The sequence below is a fragment of the Mercenaria mercenaria genome, chromosome 1 (genome assembly GCF_021730395.1).
Source record: "Mercenaria mercenaria strain notata chromosome 1, MADL_Memer_1, whole genome shotgun sequence".
NCBI lineage: Eukaryota > Metazoa > Mollusca > Bivalvia > Venerida > Veneridae > Mercenaria > Mercenaria mercenaria.
In genome coordinates this window covers 20,542,357-20,561,101 of record NC_069361.1, presented here as the reverse complement: position 1 = coordinate 20,561,101, position 18,745 = coordinate 20,542,357, and the positions used below count along the sequence as shown (strand labels likewise).

The following is an 18,745-nucleotide window of genomic DNA, read 5'->3' as shown; positions in this document are numbered from 1 at the left end:
AAGCAATTTAGTTCGGAATATAAATTTTATTTTTTTATCATTTAAAATCAATGTTAGGATTGTTTAACTTATACTTTTTATTGAACAGCAAGATAAAATCAAAATTCATTTGATCATCCTCGAAATAGATTTAGAAAACAAATTGAAACAATTAAAATTAATATATAGAATTGTAGAAATATTATCTTATGTTAAGATGTAACTAAGAAGCTTTCTGAAATATTCCAACTTTGTTTATAGATATAACTGATAAGAGGAATTTTATTCATAAATGATATTGAATATAGTACACATGATTTTATATTTTAATTCTTAATTAAGTTAATATGAATTTATAAGTTATATGGTATGTTTTTAAATGTGAGTATGTATATTGTCTCTTATAGTTCTATTTAGAAAGGTCATTTACAATTGTTTTAGTCTGTATGTAATTTTATATGTTTGTAAATGAATGAGACATAAATAAATAAATAAATAAATATTGATCCATGATAACCTAAAAGCTGATTTAACTTACTCATCAAAAAGTTGTTTTCGTGGTATGACTAATTTTATCCGTCGTAATTATTTTGATTATCGGCACTCCAACACATTATTAAAGCTATTATAACTTAGTAAATTAAAAGTTTTCAAGGACCATCGAATGCAGTACCTTTTCATTTCAAAATAGAAAAAATGAATTCGTGTTTAAAATATGCAAATTATTTCCTAGTATGTTTTTAAAGTTTTTCAAAGATTCGAAAAATTCTTATTGGTGTATACAATATTTAAAACGACAAATAAGGCAATTGATCGGCATGCATACATGTTCTGCTATGAGTAATAATTGCTATTCATTGAAATCATTTGTGCACGAAATTAGTGAACTGTTATTTCAGATTATTATACCATTGCAACTTTTTATACCAAGTTGTTTACCAAAACATACTGATATAAAGTGTCAATTTCTACATGTACACAATAAAGGTAATAACTCCTGAAAATCGAGACATGTGGCCATGATTTGTTAATCGATATTAATGTACAAATAAATTTTGCAGTTACCTAAAATGTGCAACATGGATAGGTTGTTAGGCTTTCATATTCCGACGATTAAAAAGAATTATATATCATAGTTCGGTTTTGAGGTCAGCCATGTTTTGTACTTTTAATAATTGAACGGTCCGCTATTTGGGTAATGCTTACGAATAGTATGATTTAGTCCGACATATATGCGATCAATCATAATTTTGTCAACAAAAAACATGTACCGTCTTAAAAGCCGTGATAGTTTAGGTGCGTGTTCGATATCCGTCAGAGTTGCAATTTTATATGGATAAAGTGAAATTATAATGTTAGTCTGTTGCGTATTGTAATATCTGTTTTTTTTCAAATAAGTATAAAATATTTTAAAGAATACACATTCGATGTATAATGTGTAAATAAGATAAGTTATAATTTTATGTAATCCTTGGCTACAAACATTTGTACCGTGGACTCTGAGTCCCGGGATTTAATGACAAAAGCTGGCGAAACTTAACGCCAATGACGCACTGTGAATGGTATTTTGAATTAAAATGAAATGTACCTGTACAAAATGGAAAATATAGTTACAATTAATAATGCTAACATAATAGAATGAATATAAGTGCCCCTCAAGTTTTTTTCCCTGAAAAAATATGTCGTCGGAGTATTGAACCCCGATCACCTATGTGAGAGGCCACCACGCAACCACTACACTATTCTTAAAAATTATTCTAGCTAGTAGTGGTTGTAAGCTACATAAGGCAAAGCAATCATGCTGATTTCCATAATCGGCAGACGAGTCCATAACTTGAACTCTCAAACGTCAAAATCAAACTATATATATACCGGCGTATTTTCGGACAGAAATAGGGTATTTCAAAATTCTGCGCTAATCTTCCAGCGGATACGGACAAATATTCAATGGTCGGACTACTTGTGTTAGTTGTGACGTCAAATACGCTCAGCTGCTTTATGATTAAGTTCTGCACAGATACTAGTAAGACATTTCTCACTCATTGCTAATGCAGTAATTTTTAGGTCTTAATCGTGTGCAGTTTACATTAAGACTATTTTGACTGTGTGTGGGAGGGTGGTGGACCGGAGATATCTGGTCTTTACAACGATAACATCCAGTGTAGGTACGTATAAGGACACGTATATTATTCATCATATATATTAAATCAACAGCTGGTTCAAATAAAATTGCCATAGGAGCGTCTTTAAACTGCGGGAGGCGAGGAGGTGGGGGTGGGGGACACAGGTTATGGCCAAACTTCGAAACTTCAAATACGTTCTTCCCACTGAAATAGACTATTCTGGTCTAAATCATTTACCAAATGATCTAACTACTTAAAACATTGAAGTTTTCTAAATATTTTGAAAACTTCTTTCCTTTATATAAGTGAAGTTGTTCCACAAGTTAGAGGGATGGAAGTGAAGGGGATGGGGACAGCGATCAAGTTTAGGCATTGGCAAAGTTCGGGTCTCCGCACCCTAACTCTCCGCTCCTAATCATAATTATATATCTGTTTTCTGGCAAATCTGTCTAAAATGATGAAATACAAGCATAAAAATAACATACAAAAGAACAATTTCTGTTTTTGTAAAAGTTTATTGAAGATACGTATTACACAAAAAGGAAATGACAGGAGCTGAGTATATTTAGATGTCAATAACATCTAGCAATTGGTATGTGTTCAGTTAGGCTTGTTAATTTCAAGTCGGGTATACATATTAATATTTCAAATAATTGATTGCAAACTATTTTAAAACAGAAATACCCTTGACCTTAATTCATAAACTGTTTTGAACGTATGCTTTTTATTTGTTCAAGCAAATGCAAATTTTCACAGATTTAAAGTCCTTCTTGGAAGAATGATATTTGATATGTATACATTAGAAATAAAATATATTGTTGTCAGCAAGATTATTGTCTATTACCTATTGTAAGCTTAAAGACGATCAGTTTGGCTGCTAGTTTTAGGCATTCAACAATTTTCCATTTTTGCAAACATCAATATATTAAAATTAAAATATTTTTAAATGGGCTGTTTTTAATATCTATAAATAGAACTATTGAACTTTTGAATAGAATTGCTGAACCCAGTATCGAAATAAGTGTTAATAACTGACATTAAGTTGAATTGCTGAACCCAGTATCGAAATAAGTGTTAATAACTGACATTAAGAATATTCATATGGACAGTGGAATGTACATTGTTATTTATTTTTATATGTATTCAAAATTTAGTTTTGATAGAAGAAAATATAATATAACATAACTGACAAAATGATCCTATGGCAATATATGGTATCGATATGTCAGTAAAATTTGCTAGGTCAATTCAAATGAAAGGCTTGTGGACCATGAATATTAATATTGTAGTGCACCGAAATTTATAGGAATAGAATTTATGAGGTCGTAAGTCAATAGAAATTATTTTTAACTTACGACCTTTGATATATAGGGTAAAGGCAAAGAAAATTTCCTATACAAGTGACCCCCCCCCCCCCCCCCCCCAATTACCAGACGTTTTAATCCGCAATAAACAAGATCCTGTCTGGTCCAGTCTGATAAGGGTCTATAAAACCCCTGTAGACTTGACATGTAGTCTAATTATTGTCAGCGGATCATAAATTTTATTTATATGTACAGATAAATTGCTTATTTCCTGTGTTTTGCATTTTATTGGTTGAAATGCAGTTTTTTTTTCAGAATTTACACAAACTTATTTTAATTGAAAATATACTAATTTTGATTGCTCTGTCATGTTGAGTAATGTGCTGACCTATTAAATTAAATTGTAATTCTTACAGCAAAGCAATTCTCACCCCTTTTAGAAAACTCTCACCTTTTTTCATTAAAAAAAAATAGAATAATTATTTAAAACTTAATAAGAGAAATGACAAGGTTTTTTTTATTCAATTATTATGATATTTTTTATCTAAGTAACAAAATAAAACCAGAAATATTGATCATTGCTGGATTTTATTAGAAATTAAAAGAAGCGTTCAGTTGCATTTTTAATAAATGATACAAATTATATGCTGAGAAGTAACATGGCAATTCTCCGTTGGAATGAAAATGTTGAACCTAACAGACTTACACATATTTACAGGAACATATATGGGCACGATGGATGAACAGACTGTTTGGCTGGAGACCTTTCTAATGACAAAATGTGAAATGTGTTATGTGAACTGACTTATATGAAAACTACATTAATTGCAGATAATTCTGATTATAGTATAAGAACGGTGATTTGGGAATATACAATTCCCCTTGTGTGGCCTAAATACAGTTTCTTTTATTTATAATAAAATCCAGCAATAAAGAGATATCATTGTTCAAAATACACATAATTTATTATTTATAAAAGCTAGGTTCCTGAATGAATTTTCTTTTATTTTCAATAAAAAAATCCAGCAATGATGAGATATAATTGTAAAAAAACTTGATTAATTAAAAGAAATAATAAAAACACTGTTGTGTCTTATCACTTTGTTTGTTTAGCCCTAATTTAATCAGGCTTTCTAAACTCGTTATGAGAGTGAGAACTGGTTTGCTAAAAAGGTGAGAATTATCACCTGCAATTTATGTACTGTACAGTAGCTATACAGTAGCTTATTATGTAAACAGAAGCATGTCTATCAAAGGTCCAGTCTTGTATATTGGTTCTTACCGCCAATACGCAGACCTTATCATCCCCATAGGCCACATACCTGGCATACCAGAATCAGTGTATTTAAGGTATTTCATTTTTTGATGTATAGGTTAAGTTTAAGATATTTCATTTTTCAAAAACTAATGTATTTGACATTAAATTATAAAAGCAAAGTGTATATGCGCAATATTATTGAATAAAACCAAAAAATTATAACAAAGACATAGTAAGCCACAACAGTAGATACAGACACAAGGAAGTAAATACATCAATCTGTTTAACACAGTGTTGAACTCACATACTCGTGCTATCCCGTACTTAGATATCAATAATGAGGAATACCAAAAGTAATACACAGTCTCCATCATTTTTAAACTAAGCTATTTATTTCTTACTGGTGATTTGATTTTCCATCATGGTGTTGGTTGATATCATATATAGCTACATGTCAAGTTTAAGATTATATCCACATTTGTTTGTAAGTGTTCAAAAATAATGTAAATAGAAACGTGTAAGGGTTATATCAAATATCAATTTCTTTTGTAGAATCTTATTCATTTTCAGAACACGTTAATTTACTATATCTTTTAATGATTTTAAGAATTCATAGTTTCATTTCTCTTTTTCGTGTATAAAACTGACGTCACGTCATTAGTATGGATAGTTTAGCTCTCTGGGAGGCATAAATTTCTACACCATCAGGTCGGTCACTCTCTCACGTTTTTGTCTGGGCCTGGAAATAAGCTTTGCAGTACAGATATCAGCTCTGCCTTCAAATCTCCCGTAGATAACTTGCCGCTCGTGTAATTCTGCAAATACAGGATAAAACTGGAACATATACAACAACAAGGTTTCAATCTCATGGTAAAAACAATCAGAAATCATAAGTTATAAATTTAAGTTTTTAATTAATATACTTTATGACTGGGCATGTTTTCATACTAATTCAAATACCTTTAACTCAACGACATAAGTCACGAGTGAAAACTAAAGAGTTAACATTATAATATCGCATAGAGTACATTCTTTTAAAAGAACTCTCAATTTATATTTGCTAATACCTGTTTGATCTGTTCCAGTTTAGTATCATCTTCCATGAAGAAAGTCAAATACTGATAAGACACGTCCTTCCCACAGTCACCTCCCGTCTTTTTATGTTCCTCTGCAGTTGTGCCGCCGCCCGAGTATGCGTACTTTTTAACCTGTGTTGTAAACATAACAAAGTTTTAGCTATTATTTCTAGATTAACTGAACTGTAAAACTTACAAAATGCGCATATCAGATCATTTAATTTCTAAAATGTGTGACAAAATCAAATAACTTTAAACTCTTTTTTGTGGTATTTTCATTGTGCAATAACAGAATTAGTGATCACCATTACCTTGATTGGAAAGGAGATCATTTGGAGAACAGATTGATTTTATCAACGAACATATTACCTTATTGCTGATTTGTTCGTCCGAATCAGTTACAAATATAACGCTGTTAGGATCACCACTAGCATCCATCTTGGACTGCATTCCTCGTAATCCAGGGATGAACGTGGAATGAATGAGAGCTGGTTTCTGGTAACCAAGTTTAGGAGCTACATCTCTTGTCATCCTGAAGTATGGATCCTGGTTCCAGGAAGCAAAACATGAATAATATATCTATTCTAATATACTAAAACATAAAAGTTACGCAAAATCCCACATTCTCTGATTTGGGACTTGATACAAGATTTTGGCCAAATTACAAAAACGTCAACGAAGTATGTGGTAAAACTTTCTTCTTATTTCAATCTAAATAACTTAATATCAGTTTTTATTGATACAAACACTTTACATTTAATGAATTTCATAGTAAACCCATTTAAGTATTTTGACTTGTAATGACGTAGTTGACTTTTTACTACAATAATGTGCGCTGATGCCTCATGAGAAGACATGGTTGTGAATCCAGTTGGACTTGTTACCACTGAATCAAAATTGTTAACATACCTGATCAATGGCACAGGGGATTAGACAAGGTACGTCCTTTATACCATGAAAAATTTCAGGAAAAGAAGAACTGAAACTTGGCGCAGCTTGTGTTGCGGGAAAACAGATCTTGCCAATATTGTCGCTTGGACCAAATCCAAATATTCCTTTTGCTTGATTGAATGTAACATGCTTCTGAATTTTGCACATGTTCATATAAAAATCTCTAGAGGAACTGTAAAGAAAAAGACAATGAACACTTCATTCAGAAAATATCCAGAGATTGGAAAGACACTCTACGATAAATTCAAATTGTTGGATAATTAACGTTATATGAAAGTGTAAATTTTATTTATTGTAAAAGCAGAAATTTTCGTGAGGGTTTAATTTCCGCTACATTCCCGAGGTTAATTCTATTTTCTAAGTTATTTATTAAGTTAAATGATAATAACATACGGTCCAAAACGTTGTTAAGTTGTTTAAGAGGAGGTATAATGATATAATAATGTATTATCATTGTCATTTCTTTTATAATTATTATTATTAATATTATTATTACTATTAATATGATGATCATAATTATCATTATGTGATATACCATACTAACATAGTGGTTTCATTTTTCTCAGAAATAATGTTTCATTAAAATACATAAAAATTCATAGATATTTATAATACCTGATTAGCTTATTTCATTCAAATTATTACTTTTTTGCAAAATCCTTACGTTCGAAATCGGTTACCTTATATACTCTACATCACTAAAGATGAACGTTTTGTTGACGTCAAACCCCAAGGCAATGATGTCTTTAGCGTTCTCATGTGCCAGTCAGTTGGCCTCCTCTAGCGGCAAATTGTCTTTCACAAGAAATTTTTCATCGTCTGTCATTTGTATGACGAGTGGGACATCAAATGTGTCTTGTAGCCATCTCAACGAAGATATTGGTAAAAGTTGATAAATGATTAATTTAATTCTATTATTTGGTGTGTATCTAACCGGGACAGTTATCAGCCTTGTCGTCAAAATACGATAATATAGTTAAAAAATGAAATAGCTATAAAATAGCTGAATGTTATATACGCTTTCAATGACAGAAAACTAAGTACTTACTATAATTACTGTTAGTTAAGAGAAGTATACATATTGTGTATTATATATATAGTCGAAGAATGCTTATTTGACTTACTTCGTGAAAATAAAGGGGATAAGGTGTCCCAAATGCAATGCTTCAGAAGACGGTCCCCGGCCTGTGTACAGGAAAAACGGCTTTTTCTGTTCATAAAGCGTCAGTATGGTCTCCAAGTCTCTGTTAAAACATTTTTTAATCATGTAACATATTTTGATCTGTTGGCTTGAATAACATTTAGTGAAATGTTTGTGTTGTGTCGTTATGTCCACGATTTCTTAATTCCTTTTTTGCGTTGGATGTTGAGCAACATCCTGTGTGTTCGTTACTTATCAAAACGTCTTAGAAAGTTTGAAATGAAAATGTACTAGTACATGTAACTTTCACTCGGCATTACGTTAAATTCTTTTATCTGTAATTCATATTGCGGCGCCCTATTCGTATTTATTTTCATGTTATTTAATATAAAGAAAGCACTAAGATATACATATTCTACTGTTTTATAATTCAAAATTGTTCGATCTTAGATACAAACCTCATTGAAAAGAAAACTCCCCTTCTCAGAAGATGGTGCACAGGTTTTCCTGTAGCCTTTTCAATTCTGTTGATCAGTGCGTCGTCTATCCTGGTGCTGCCAAAATCGCCTTTAACAATGTACATAATGTTTAGAAATTACAAACGAAAATCTTTCAAAGTTGCAAGAAAAGGAAACGTAAAGTTTCATGTGAAGTCTGTATACAAACAGTAACAAACCGTTGTTATTCACATATGACTGTCCATAAAGAAAACCATTTACGTTATATGCAAACGATAGGCAGTTTCGGTAGTCAGTGTATAAATAAATAATTAAAAAGATTGTTTTCAAAATTTGCAGCCCTTTTTAATACCAGCAATGAACGTTCAGTCATTTTTCATTGATAAAGAACTCACATTGTTAAGAGCTGTCTCCCTTGGACAGCAAATATTCATAAGGTAAGTATAGGGAATGACGGATACTTTTGAATAATTTAAATTGCTATTACAAATATATATCTTTTCTTTGGTATAGATATTCATATCTATCAATCAAAACTGATAATTTTGTAATTTCGATAATGTTATTAATACCTGATTTGGAACAAGTAATGTGTCCTTCCGCTAAGTATGAATTGTTAAACTTTAAAAATCTAAACTCAGTCATATAAAGAGAAATACACGACGGTACTATTTCTTGCAGCAAGCAAATATTTTCTTAAATGCCTTATTAAATAACTTCAGTTGCAGTATTTGATAATAATATGTTGGCTGACGTGTGCGTTATTAATCAAAATATCAAAGTTAATGCCTGAAAATTTTCTCTTTATTTATATTATGATATTATTATTGATAACGTTGTTTCTAAGATAACTAAAATAAGAATAAAAAGAATAATTATAATGTAACTGATAAAAACTTAACAACATACGGATAAGTTTATCATAGTCAATCCCAGTTTCAGATTTTGTAGACACTTCCCATGGTGTTACAGTCTGTTCCGATTGCTCTTCCACCATTTTCAAAACAAGTTAAAGTTGATGAAAATTTATGAAGTTAAAATGAAATCTAACTATCAAATTATAAAAATGCTGAATCTTCCTCTTTTGCCGGCAGGTAAAGCAATGTCCGCTTTTAAGAAATATTACACGCGTTTGCTGTTTAGCAAGCTGATCAATATATCTAACCTTGAATATAACCAGGTTTGCAAATGTCTGCATGACAAGGCAAGAGTTTAAGTTTTCGTTGAAAGCAATATTTTACGTAAACAATATGATTTAACATTGCGTTTTTACAAAACTACGGGTAATCAGATAAAATATCTTTGCTGATAAAGAAAACACAAGTTTAAGTAATAGGATAGTGTCACTACTACAAACTTCGGTCTTCTTTGATCGATGAATTCACTCTTTTATAACCATGATAACAGGACTTCAGAGATCTTTATTTTGGAGAGACTTTACAAACACTGGAGAAAGAAAAAGTTTATTTCTCACAATGACCTCTGCAAAATAATCAAAACACGCTTAATAATGTTCACAGTTAAAAATATACAGAATTAAGCATTGTAATATTCAACACAGACTTTCGAATTAGTCGTACACATTCTGTAAAAATTAAACAGCTCTTTTATATAGTTTCTTATTAAATGTAGTACAGTAATTGATTTCAACAGACAATTCAGTTTTATTGTAAATATTCTGCAACCTTCAACAGTTTGAAAATTCATCAATAGGCCTTATATTGTATAAAGAAATGATGTTTAGAAAGCGATTCTATTTATTCTATTAACTGAACATTTCACGAACTTCACTTTCTGTTTGTACATAAATGCCTACATGTAGGTAAAATGAAAATAACCACGAGGATGTTAGTGGATTTATAGACATGAAAATTTAATGTATTTTATATATTAAAAAGAAGAAGTTGAAAAAAAAAATTATTTGTGTCGTGTAAAAGTTAGAAACATATGGAATGTTTCAATGAGATAAAATATATGTTTGATTTAACAGGCTTTGTGACGTAGTAATCAAAAAGTTTGATGCTTTGTCAATTCTTGATCTCCATGTTCCATACTATAATCGAAATGCCAGAAACTGTCAATTCAGGCCAAACAGTAATTGCTAGGTCTCATCTTGTCCCCAAACCGGTTTCCCAGAACACAAATATAGGACAAGTACAGTCTTGGTCATCAATCGTGACATGACCTATACGATGTCTCTTTACTTATATAACATTTATGATTTACAAATTTCTATCTCAGTTAAAACTACTTTTTCCAAAGATTCACTACATTGCAGTGTAACTGTCTAAATGAACATAAAAGTAGATGTACTCAACCTGACTTATTTTGAAGGGGTCTGTTTATGAAGGTTATGAAAAGCAGAACGCAACACATGCTCTATTGCAAAAGCTTGTTTGTATTTTAAATTATTTTTTGGTCGCCACATCATATCAGGTAAACCATATCAGCGAATACTCAATAACACTATTCATAATTTTAGTTGGAGAATAGAGCAAGATACAGAAGACGCTCCAGTTCAGAATTTACCCTCATTCTTTAGCTTGCAAAGTGTAAATTACCTATACACGGCACTCTTATCCGAATATTAGTAATGTTTGATGTAGAACGGAAGCTTGAACTCTTGACCCATAATCTTTGGTTGCGTCATAGTCAGTAGGTGCTACCACAGCCTCAGCTCTTATAGCATTGTCCTAGGCAAAACTCTGCAATAAAAAACACTGAACGGACTGTCATAAAAATGTTTTTTTTTTTTGCAAACACGACTGTACAGCAGGCCTTCACATATACTGTTCAATCGGTACGGATTCTATAGTCAGTAACATGCTCTGTCTGGACATGTCTTGTTATGCTGAGATTATGATAGACGGGTGTTTAACCATAATGAGCTATGACATTATTATTATTGGTCCGCTAAACTTTTTGCACATTTTAAAGTTGTTTGCATGACAGAAAAATGTTCTTATTGAACATACATGACGTAGCGCAATCCATAATATATCATGTCTATACAAGTAACAGTGTCAATCATTAAGAAATATGATATAAAATGCATGGGTTCTATATTTAAACATTCGATGTTTACGTTGTCTTGGAAGTCTGAGGTAAGAGCGCGAACAATGTCAGATAGCTTGATCAATAAAACACTAAGCTAACATTCCACTATAGCGTGATAGTTACTGGGTACACATGACCTTCCCTTGCCATTGAAAAGATAAATATAACTACGCAAAGAACTTAAATTGATTTTAAATGCTAGAAGTGAGAGATTTAGGTAACATCACTTAGGGAATGCACGTTTTTCGCTGTAATAAAATAGGACTTATTTAGAAATGGAATAGTCTGAGCAATACGCACAGCATGTCCCTAAGTCCATCAAAACTCTATTTCCTTTTTCTAATACGAATACTTTGACAACCGTCTTTAAAGGCTCTATGTTTTCATTGATTGTAATTTTTGGAAATGTTTATATACACATGAATTATCATACTCCTGCGTATATGTTTAATTATGCGTTTACCAATATTTATCACGTGGTCGAGACTGTTTTGTTCAATGTTTGTCGTTACTTCATAGCTATATATATAGTGTATGATGAAATAAAGTTATATGACCTACTACGTTTTATCTACCGCTTTTAATTTCGTCATATGTTTTTCTAAACTTTAATGATTTGAGACGTTTTATCGTTTCAGTGTTGTTTGAATATATCCAATATATGTGTTTTGTAAACAAATAAAACCTGGATTATAGTTTGATAGATATTTTGACATAAAACAATTACCGAAACTATGAACAAAAGAATTCAAGGATATAGTTATATTTGTATACTTCTCGACAAAGTTTCTCTAACAATGGCCGTGTTTACATTTTTAAAGTGGATAATTTATTCAACAATATGGAGTTGGCATGGTAACTGGTCTTGGTAATATTGCTGAAACAACCCTAAGGCTTTAACCTGTGGAATTGTGAGAAATATCATGAAGTTGATCGCGCTGATAAACAGTGTCGGAAGGCTTCAAGTATGATTTTTTCCCAACAATTTACTTTATTCTTTGAACACACATATATTTTATATCCTCTATGGTCGCTTATGCCTTCTTGCCTTTTCGTACGGTGACCTAGACTATATATATGTTATCGCCTCCTATAAGACACAGTTTTATAACTATTCTGTAAAAAATATTTTGAGACCAAGTTTCTGCCGTTCTTTACAAATTTTTCAGATTTTTCAGAGGCACGAATAACCGTGTAAAATAAATAATTTTGTTAAGAGGTAAGAAGAATTAGCGGAGATGTTGATATTCGTATGAACACATTGCATAGAAGAAATGTTTGAGTAGAGCACTGAATAGCCTGAGGTTATGTGTGATGACTGTGTGCTGTCTTATGTTGTAGTAGGGACAATAGTCAATAGCATGAGTAATAATGAATCGTTTTAGATAACTTATATATCTACATTTTTATTTAAACTTATCGAGATAAATATGTTTTCAAATACACCTTTGTATGTTTTTAGACTTATAACTTACATCTAACTTCTGATGTTGAAATTTTAGGAATGTGTAATAGAGAGTATTGTAATGACTTACTTATTAGTCTCTTTTTTTTTAATTCATACGTGATTTACTAGTCCAGAATAATTATTGAGAATTGAGAATAAAGACTGATCCTTGCAGCAGAGAAAATAGAACAACTGATTGCTGTTTTCAGTCATTTAGGTTTTATCAAACATTCTAATATGCTTTTCTCTGTAAAACACTCTTACGCTAGAATCACGTCACGTTAACGTGCGGTGACGTCAATGTTTTTGTTGCGACCAAGAAAGAGCGCTTCTATATTTTATCTACTGTTTTAGATTAAGGGCATATTAGAATCGAAATATCAAAACCGTGTATACACTCGGGCGGTAATAGGTCGTACAAATAATTGCACTCGGGCTGCGCCCTCGTGAAATTATTGAGCCCGACGTATAACCGCCCATCGTGCATAAATAGTGCATAAATAGTGATAAAACACTCTTTTCCTATAAATTATTTCTTAAAGAAATAGCTATATGATAACATGTCATTTGTTTTTTATAGTTGGATATAGATGAAAAATTCATAAGACTGTCTGGATATAATTTCTTTATCATTTTAAGTACATTGCTTGGTTGCAATTATCATTATTTATGATTAAGGCAAATATTACTTGTTCTGTGGCCTTGTGAAGCTTGTGAAATACAATTCTATGCAACAAGTTGCTGCTTCAGAGTTCAAGGAATGGAATAACGTTTCTTTAATCAAATATATTAAACTATGATAAGATGTAAAACTTAATTTTAAACGATCAGTAAAGCAATGTGCACACAATTCACTTCTTTTGATGCCCTCCAGAAAGTGTTTACATCAGAAGATCATATTAAAATGATATAAATGTAAATGAGGAAAGCATAACTAATTGATATTTTTATACGAAAGTGGTATCCAAAAAAAATGAACATGATATAAACTAGCTTAAATACATTTCATGAAGCTATTTTTATATGGTGTAATTACTGATCATAAAATGATATGAAAGCTTTCTTTCTCAATCTGTCATAGCCTAGGAGCCAGTCTATATATCATTGTAACAGGCTGAAAATACTTCAGGCCTGACCGGGAATCGAACCCGGGTCCTCTCACACCTAAGGCGGACACTCTACCACGTCGCTATAAAAGCTAGCTCAATAGCAAGCAAGTATAAGTGCACCCTTATACTCTACCCTACTACATACATCCCCTCCATTTTAGAATTCGTCCTCGAATTCCAGGAGTCTAAACCTCTGTGGGACGTTCCAAGGTGTCCATTCATATCTACTCGTGAGTTTTTTACGTTTGGCGCCAAATGTAACAGGCTGAAAATACTTCAGGCCTGACCGGGAATCGAACCCGGGTCCTCTCACACCTAAGGCGGACACTCTACCACGTCGCAATAAAAGCTAGCTCAATAGCAAGGAAGTATAAGTGCACCCTTATACTCTACCCTACTACATCATATTTGACTTTTAAATAAAGAAATTAAGCCAAGCCAAGGCAGCTTTATTTCTGAAAACAAAAAATACTTTTGAACTGTTTTACATGTTTCAAAAAGATATTTTATGTATTTATAAAAAATGTTTAGGACTCCTTATGTTATCACTTTAAAAACATCTGTTGAAATATATACTTTAAGGATGTACGAGCGTCTTTTATCAGGATATCCGCCATTTTGAAAATTGTTTCTTTGAATATTTTTTTCTAAGAAATTTATGCCGAAAGTTAATGCAAAATCATCAAAATATGGCAAATAATGTACCATTTAACCAACTTGTTGCGAAATGTTTTTCACCCTTACTTTTTAGGCCGGTATTTGCTTTAATCTGATGGAAGATGCAAAATGGGACAGGGGTTGTAAATTTTAAATATCTATTTAAGCAGATCAGGTTTTGTTCTGATATTTTCCTGGCTGATAAATAAATATATATAATAAGCTACATATTGAAATAAAACTTTTCAACATAGCACTTTATATTTTGAGATGGTATTCATTAAAACAAAAATAACTAAAAATATAAAAATCACCAGATTTTTTTCTAAATATATCTTTTAATTGCATGGTGAACCCATTTATTTCTTTCCATTTTAAAGCATTGTCATGTGTCATTAAAGCAGCAAATTTTTATTACATTTAATAACAGTTTTCCATTGAAAAAGTGGGTGCGATGATTATGTCAACATGTAAAATTGAACGAGATACTGATATCAACATGCATTCATAGTGACCTGTAAGACCTAAAATCCGTATAAACTTAAGTGGACTATTATATGTTTTATAAATTACGCCCATTTTATCAATTTTGCTTAATTTCATAAAATGCTTAGACCGTGGGTGAAGAAATGACCTATAAAATAAAAAAAGAGTGGCGTGACATGTACTTTTTCTGCTCTTAGTTTTCTTAGAAACTAATGTTCATTAAGCTCACAGGGTATAAAAAATCTTAACTGCAGGAAACATTTGATAATACATACTTAAATGGTCCGAAAGAAAATAATAATATTATTTTTTGCAGATTGAATGCTTCCGCCGATGGGATACACGAACGGCTGTGAGTTATTTATGCCCAATCACAGAGTATTGCTGTGAAGGAGGCTGTTGTATTGATGATGCTTTTGAGACACGACTTAGAAGGTAAAACAATTTGACTTGTCTTAATGTCGTCTCCGAAGACCAGATACCTTCATACAATGACTAATTATTTCTTTACTGATTATCCAAGTTCTTAGAATTAACGTTTTTATCTGAGTAACAAACGAATTTTAATTGTTTTTCCCAGTGGTGTTCGCTGTAAAGATATTGCACTGTTTATATTAAAATAATGTGTTTCAATATTCCTCCTAATTGTTTGATGTGTTTAGTGAAAACGACACAATTCAGTGCATATTTTGACCTTCCATCGTTAATGGTGGAGGAATAACCACTTAATACATTAGTTAAGACACGGGAACCATCGTTTGTTTTCCTCATATGCCTTGAGAGAGGGCAAAACACATAGAATTGAGTTGCAAGTTAGTTAAATGCAGCGATCATAACTACTCGACCACGGAAGACCATTCTTCTTCAGTGGTAACAAAGTAAAATTTTATGGACCCCTCTGCAATCTATAAGGCCAAAGTGGCCAAAACCAGCACTGACATCAACTATGTACAAAACATGACGAATTACAACCACATTGCATTTAAAACGAAAAGATCATCTCCATACAGCTTAACTGTCTAATTTATTAGTATATTTCCATTACACCTTCAGGGTAACTGGGTTCATTCTGGTAGCTCTGTTGATAGCGGTCGTCATGTACGGCCTACACTGGATAATTGAAGTGCGCAAATGTGTTTGCGGAATCACAGGACCGCGAGAGGTATTGATGAAAGCTGCACAGCGTCCGGGACCTGCTTCTGGAGAAGAAGGAGTTGTCAATTACAATTCATCTTCCAAATATCAAGATGCTGAACACTAATCATGTTTGTGACTGGGAAAATACATTGTTACAATGAAAGAAAATGTCCATTCATGAAATGTTTTATTTTGAGAACAGTTTTAATCAAATACTTTTGCTGACCTTCAGTGATATGTATGTGTGTGTGTTTTTTTTATCAATTAATCATATATATTGGACATTTGCATGATCACAAAATATTGCACGTTTTGCAGACATTCTTTTATAACTTTGTACTAACTGCTTTTACTAACAGGACATGGACAATTAAGCTGAATTTAGCTATTTTCTAGACTGAATTTTAAAATTATATGTGTTTTTTTTTTAAATTATATTCAGGCAAACTTGAATGTCTCATTTTAAACAGTATGTTGCATTACTTCTCAGTTATATAACTGCAAGATTTTTTGAAAGGAAAAACAACAACACCAACAACAACAACACTTTTGTTTTAAAGGCATTTATGTTGCCATGGTATAGTTAGAAATAAATATGGGGGTCACTGAATTATTGAACAATATCTAGTAGTTATATTCTCATATTTACATATAGGCAAAAAATCATCCAAAATTAGTTTCAAAGCGAAACAAATTCATCTAGTTTACTTTAAAACTATGAACTAATGTATTATTGAATTTTATGATATATATGACAGAATAAATGAAAGTGTCTTTGACAATTTCAAAGTCCGTTTGCCATGGTTAGAAAAAAACAACAGATGGTGGTATATAATATAAGGGACATAATAACAGTAGTTTGATTACGGATGTATTCGCCTCTGGTAGGTTTACTAGGCCGCATCATACTATGTACTTGCGCGCTTCATGTAATACAGACCTGGCAAAATCCAAATAGAGCCGAAAACCATATTATGAGTTTCAATACTTTATAGACGTTGAAACTTTTGATACTGTTATGCATAACAAAAAACTCTAAAACAATTACATTTCAAAGGTCTTAAATAATTTTAAGTCTAATATCTATATATGTAAAGTAATTGATAAGCGTTCATATTATAGTTCTTTGTCGAGGTCAGTGACTTGTTTGTACTTTAAACAATGGAAAGGTATGTTATTAAGGTAATGTTCCCAAAACAGTATTGTTCAATAACACTTATATAGGATAAAGATTAATATTAGAAACGCAAAACTGTATCGCCCTTCATACACCATTAAAAGAGAGATATATAACATAAAATAATATGTCTGTCGGGTATCGTAATATAATTTTACAAATGTAAGTATAAAACACTTCATAGGAGTTGTTTGCAGGTGCAAGTTCTCTAAGAAATAATTGTATGTAATGCACGGCTCGGAAAATGTGTGCTTGCCATTGTAACTGAAGACTATGACTCCAAGAATCCATTGACACAGCTGGTGATACTATATATAATGCAATGGCATCGCTGGAGTATTAAACCCCAGCCACCTGGTTGAGAAGCCAGCGTGCACTATTGCGTCATTCTTAGTAGCTATAAGGGGTAGTGGTTCTAACCTAGATAAGGTAAATCAAATTATGCTGATTTCCTTAATTCACACCTTAATCAACGGATGAGTCTATCAATTGAAATCTGAAGCGTCACAACCAAAATATACAAGGATCCATTCCTTTTTATCAGTTTCGTATTCATGCCTTATAAAGCAAGCTTTTTTAGTCTTTTTTTCATTCCTAAACTGCGTATTATGGTCATCCTTTTCATCTGCTTGGGTTTTATCTGTACTAAATAATTTTACTTCTATGTGTGTGTGTCTAGGTATTCACTTGTTTGTGTTATATTTAACCAAGGTTGTTTTTTATTGTCTGTATTTTAGTTTGCCAAACTAATTTCTTCAGAAGGATACAGAAAAGACGAAATAAGTTTATATTCAGCACAATTGTTTTGTTTAAATTATGAAATATTGCAGTCCTTTCTAACTTTAATTGTTCTTCAGAAATAATCTTTGTATTTCGATAGTAAAAGATAAAATAAGGTCAAAGTGGTTCATACATTGTAAATTATAGAAAAAATGTATTTTCTACCATTGTTCAATTAAACGACAGAAATGACAACTAATCTGATGTTTAAATACACATTAATTCCGATCACGTTATGTATTCTAGTATTTTTGCAATGTTTTTGAAATACACATTTTATACGTAACTTTCATATGTTCAGTTTACTTACAATTATTCTTTCTGTTTTTTCATGTTCTTACTTTGAATAAAAGTGCACTTGTGTTTTCGTGTTAATTCTTCAACATTAGCATGTATATAGTTACAAACTGCACTTGATAGGCAGCCAACGTGAAGAATGAAGCAAGAGCAACTTGTACCTCATCTTAATGGGTACGCAGTTTCCTCCGAAGACGGTGTAAAAAAAGGCTCTAATTGAATTGTCATATCAGCAATAATGCAACTGCATTTTTTCATTTACACCCAGAAAAGTGTTGCAGAAACATACATTTGCAAAACAAATATGT

At 31.7% G+C, this 18,745-nt stretch overlaps 1 protein-coding gene and 1 pseudogene across 1 annotated transcript; one reads left to right on the top strand and one right to left on the bottom strand.

Moving 5' to 3' along the window:
• Nucleotides 1–4,794: 4,794 nt before the first annotated feature.
• On the bottom strand, nt 4,795–9,506 carry LOC123528028 (tryptophan--tRNA ligase, cytoplasmic-like; annotated as a pseudogene).
• A 2,380-nt stretch (nt 9,507–11,886) lies between these two features.
• Nucleotides 11,887–18,503, top strand: LOC128556458 (uncharacterized). The gene is made up of 3 exons (XM_053541676.1): nt 11,887–12,312; nt 15,363–15,481; nt 16,100–18,503. The coding sequence occupies exons 1-3, from the start codon at nt 12,271–12,273 to the stop codon at nt 16,305–16,307; spliced, it is 369 nt and encodes a 122-aa protein (XP_053397651.1). The 5' UTR covers nt 11,887–12,270; the 3' UTR covers nt 16,308–18,503.
• The last annotated feature ends 242 nt before the right edge of the window (nt 18,504–18,745 follow it).

Bases quoted from the DNA above. Each gene is read 5' to 3' on its own strand.
- LOC128556458 (XM_053541676.1), top strand. From the start codon at position 12,271: ATGAAGTTGATCGCGCTGATAAACAGTGTCGGAAGGCTTCAA. The intron at 12,313-15,362 runs GTATGATTTTTT...TATTTTTTGCAG, and splicing joins ACAGTGTCGGAAGGCTTCAA to ATTGAATGCTTCCGCCGATG. The intron at 15,482-16,099 runs GTAAAACAATTT...TTACACCTTCAG, and splicing joins TTTGAGACACGACTTAGAAG to GGTAACTGGGTTCATTCTGG.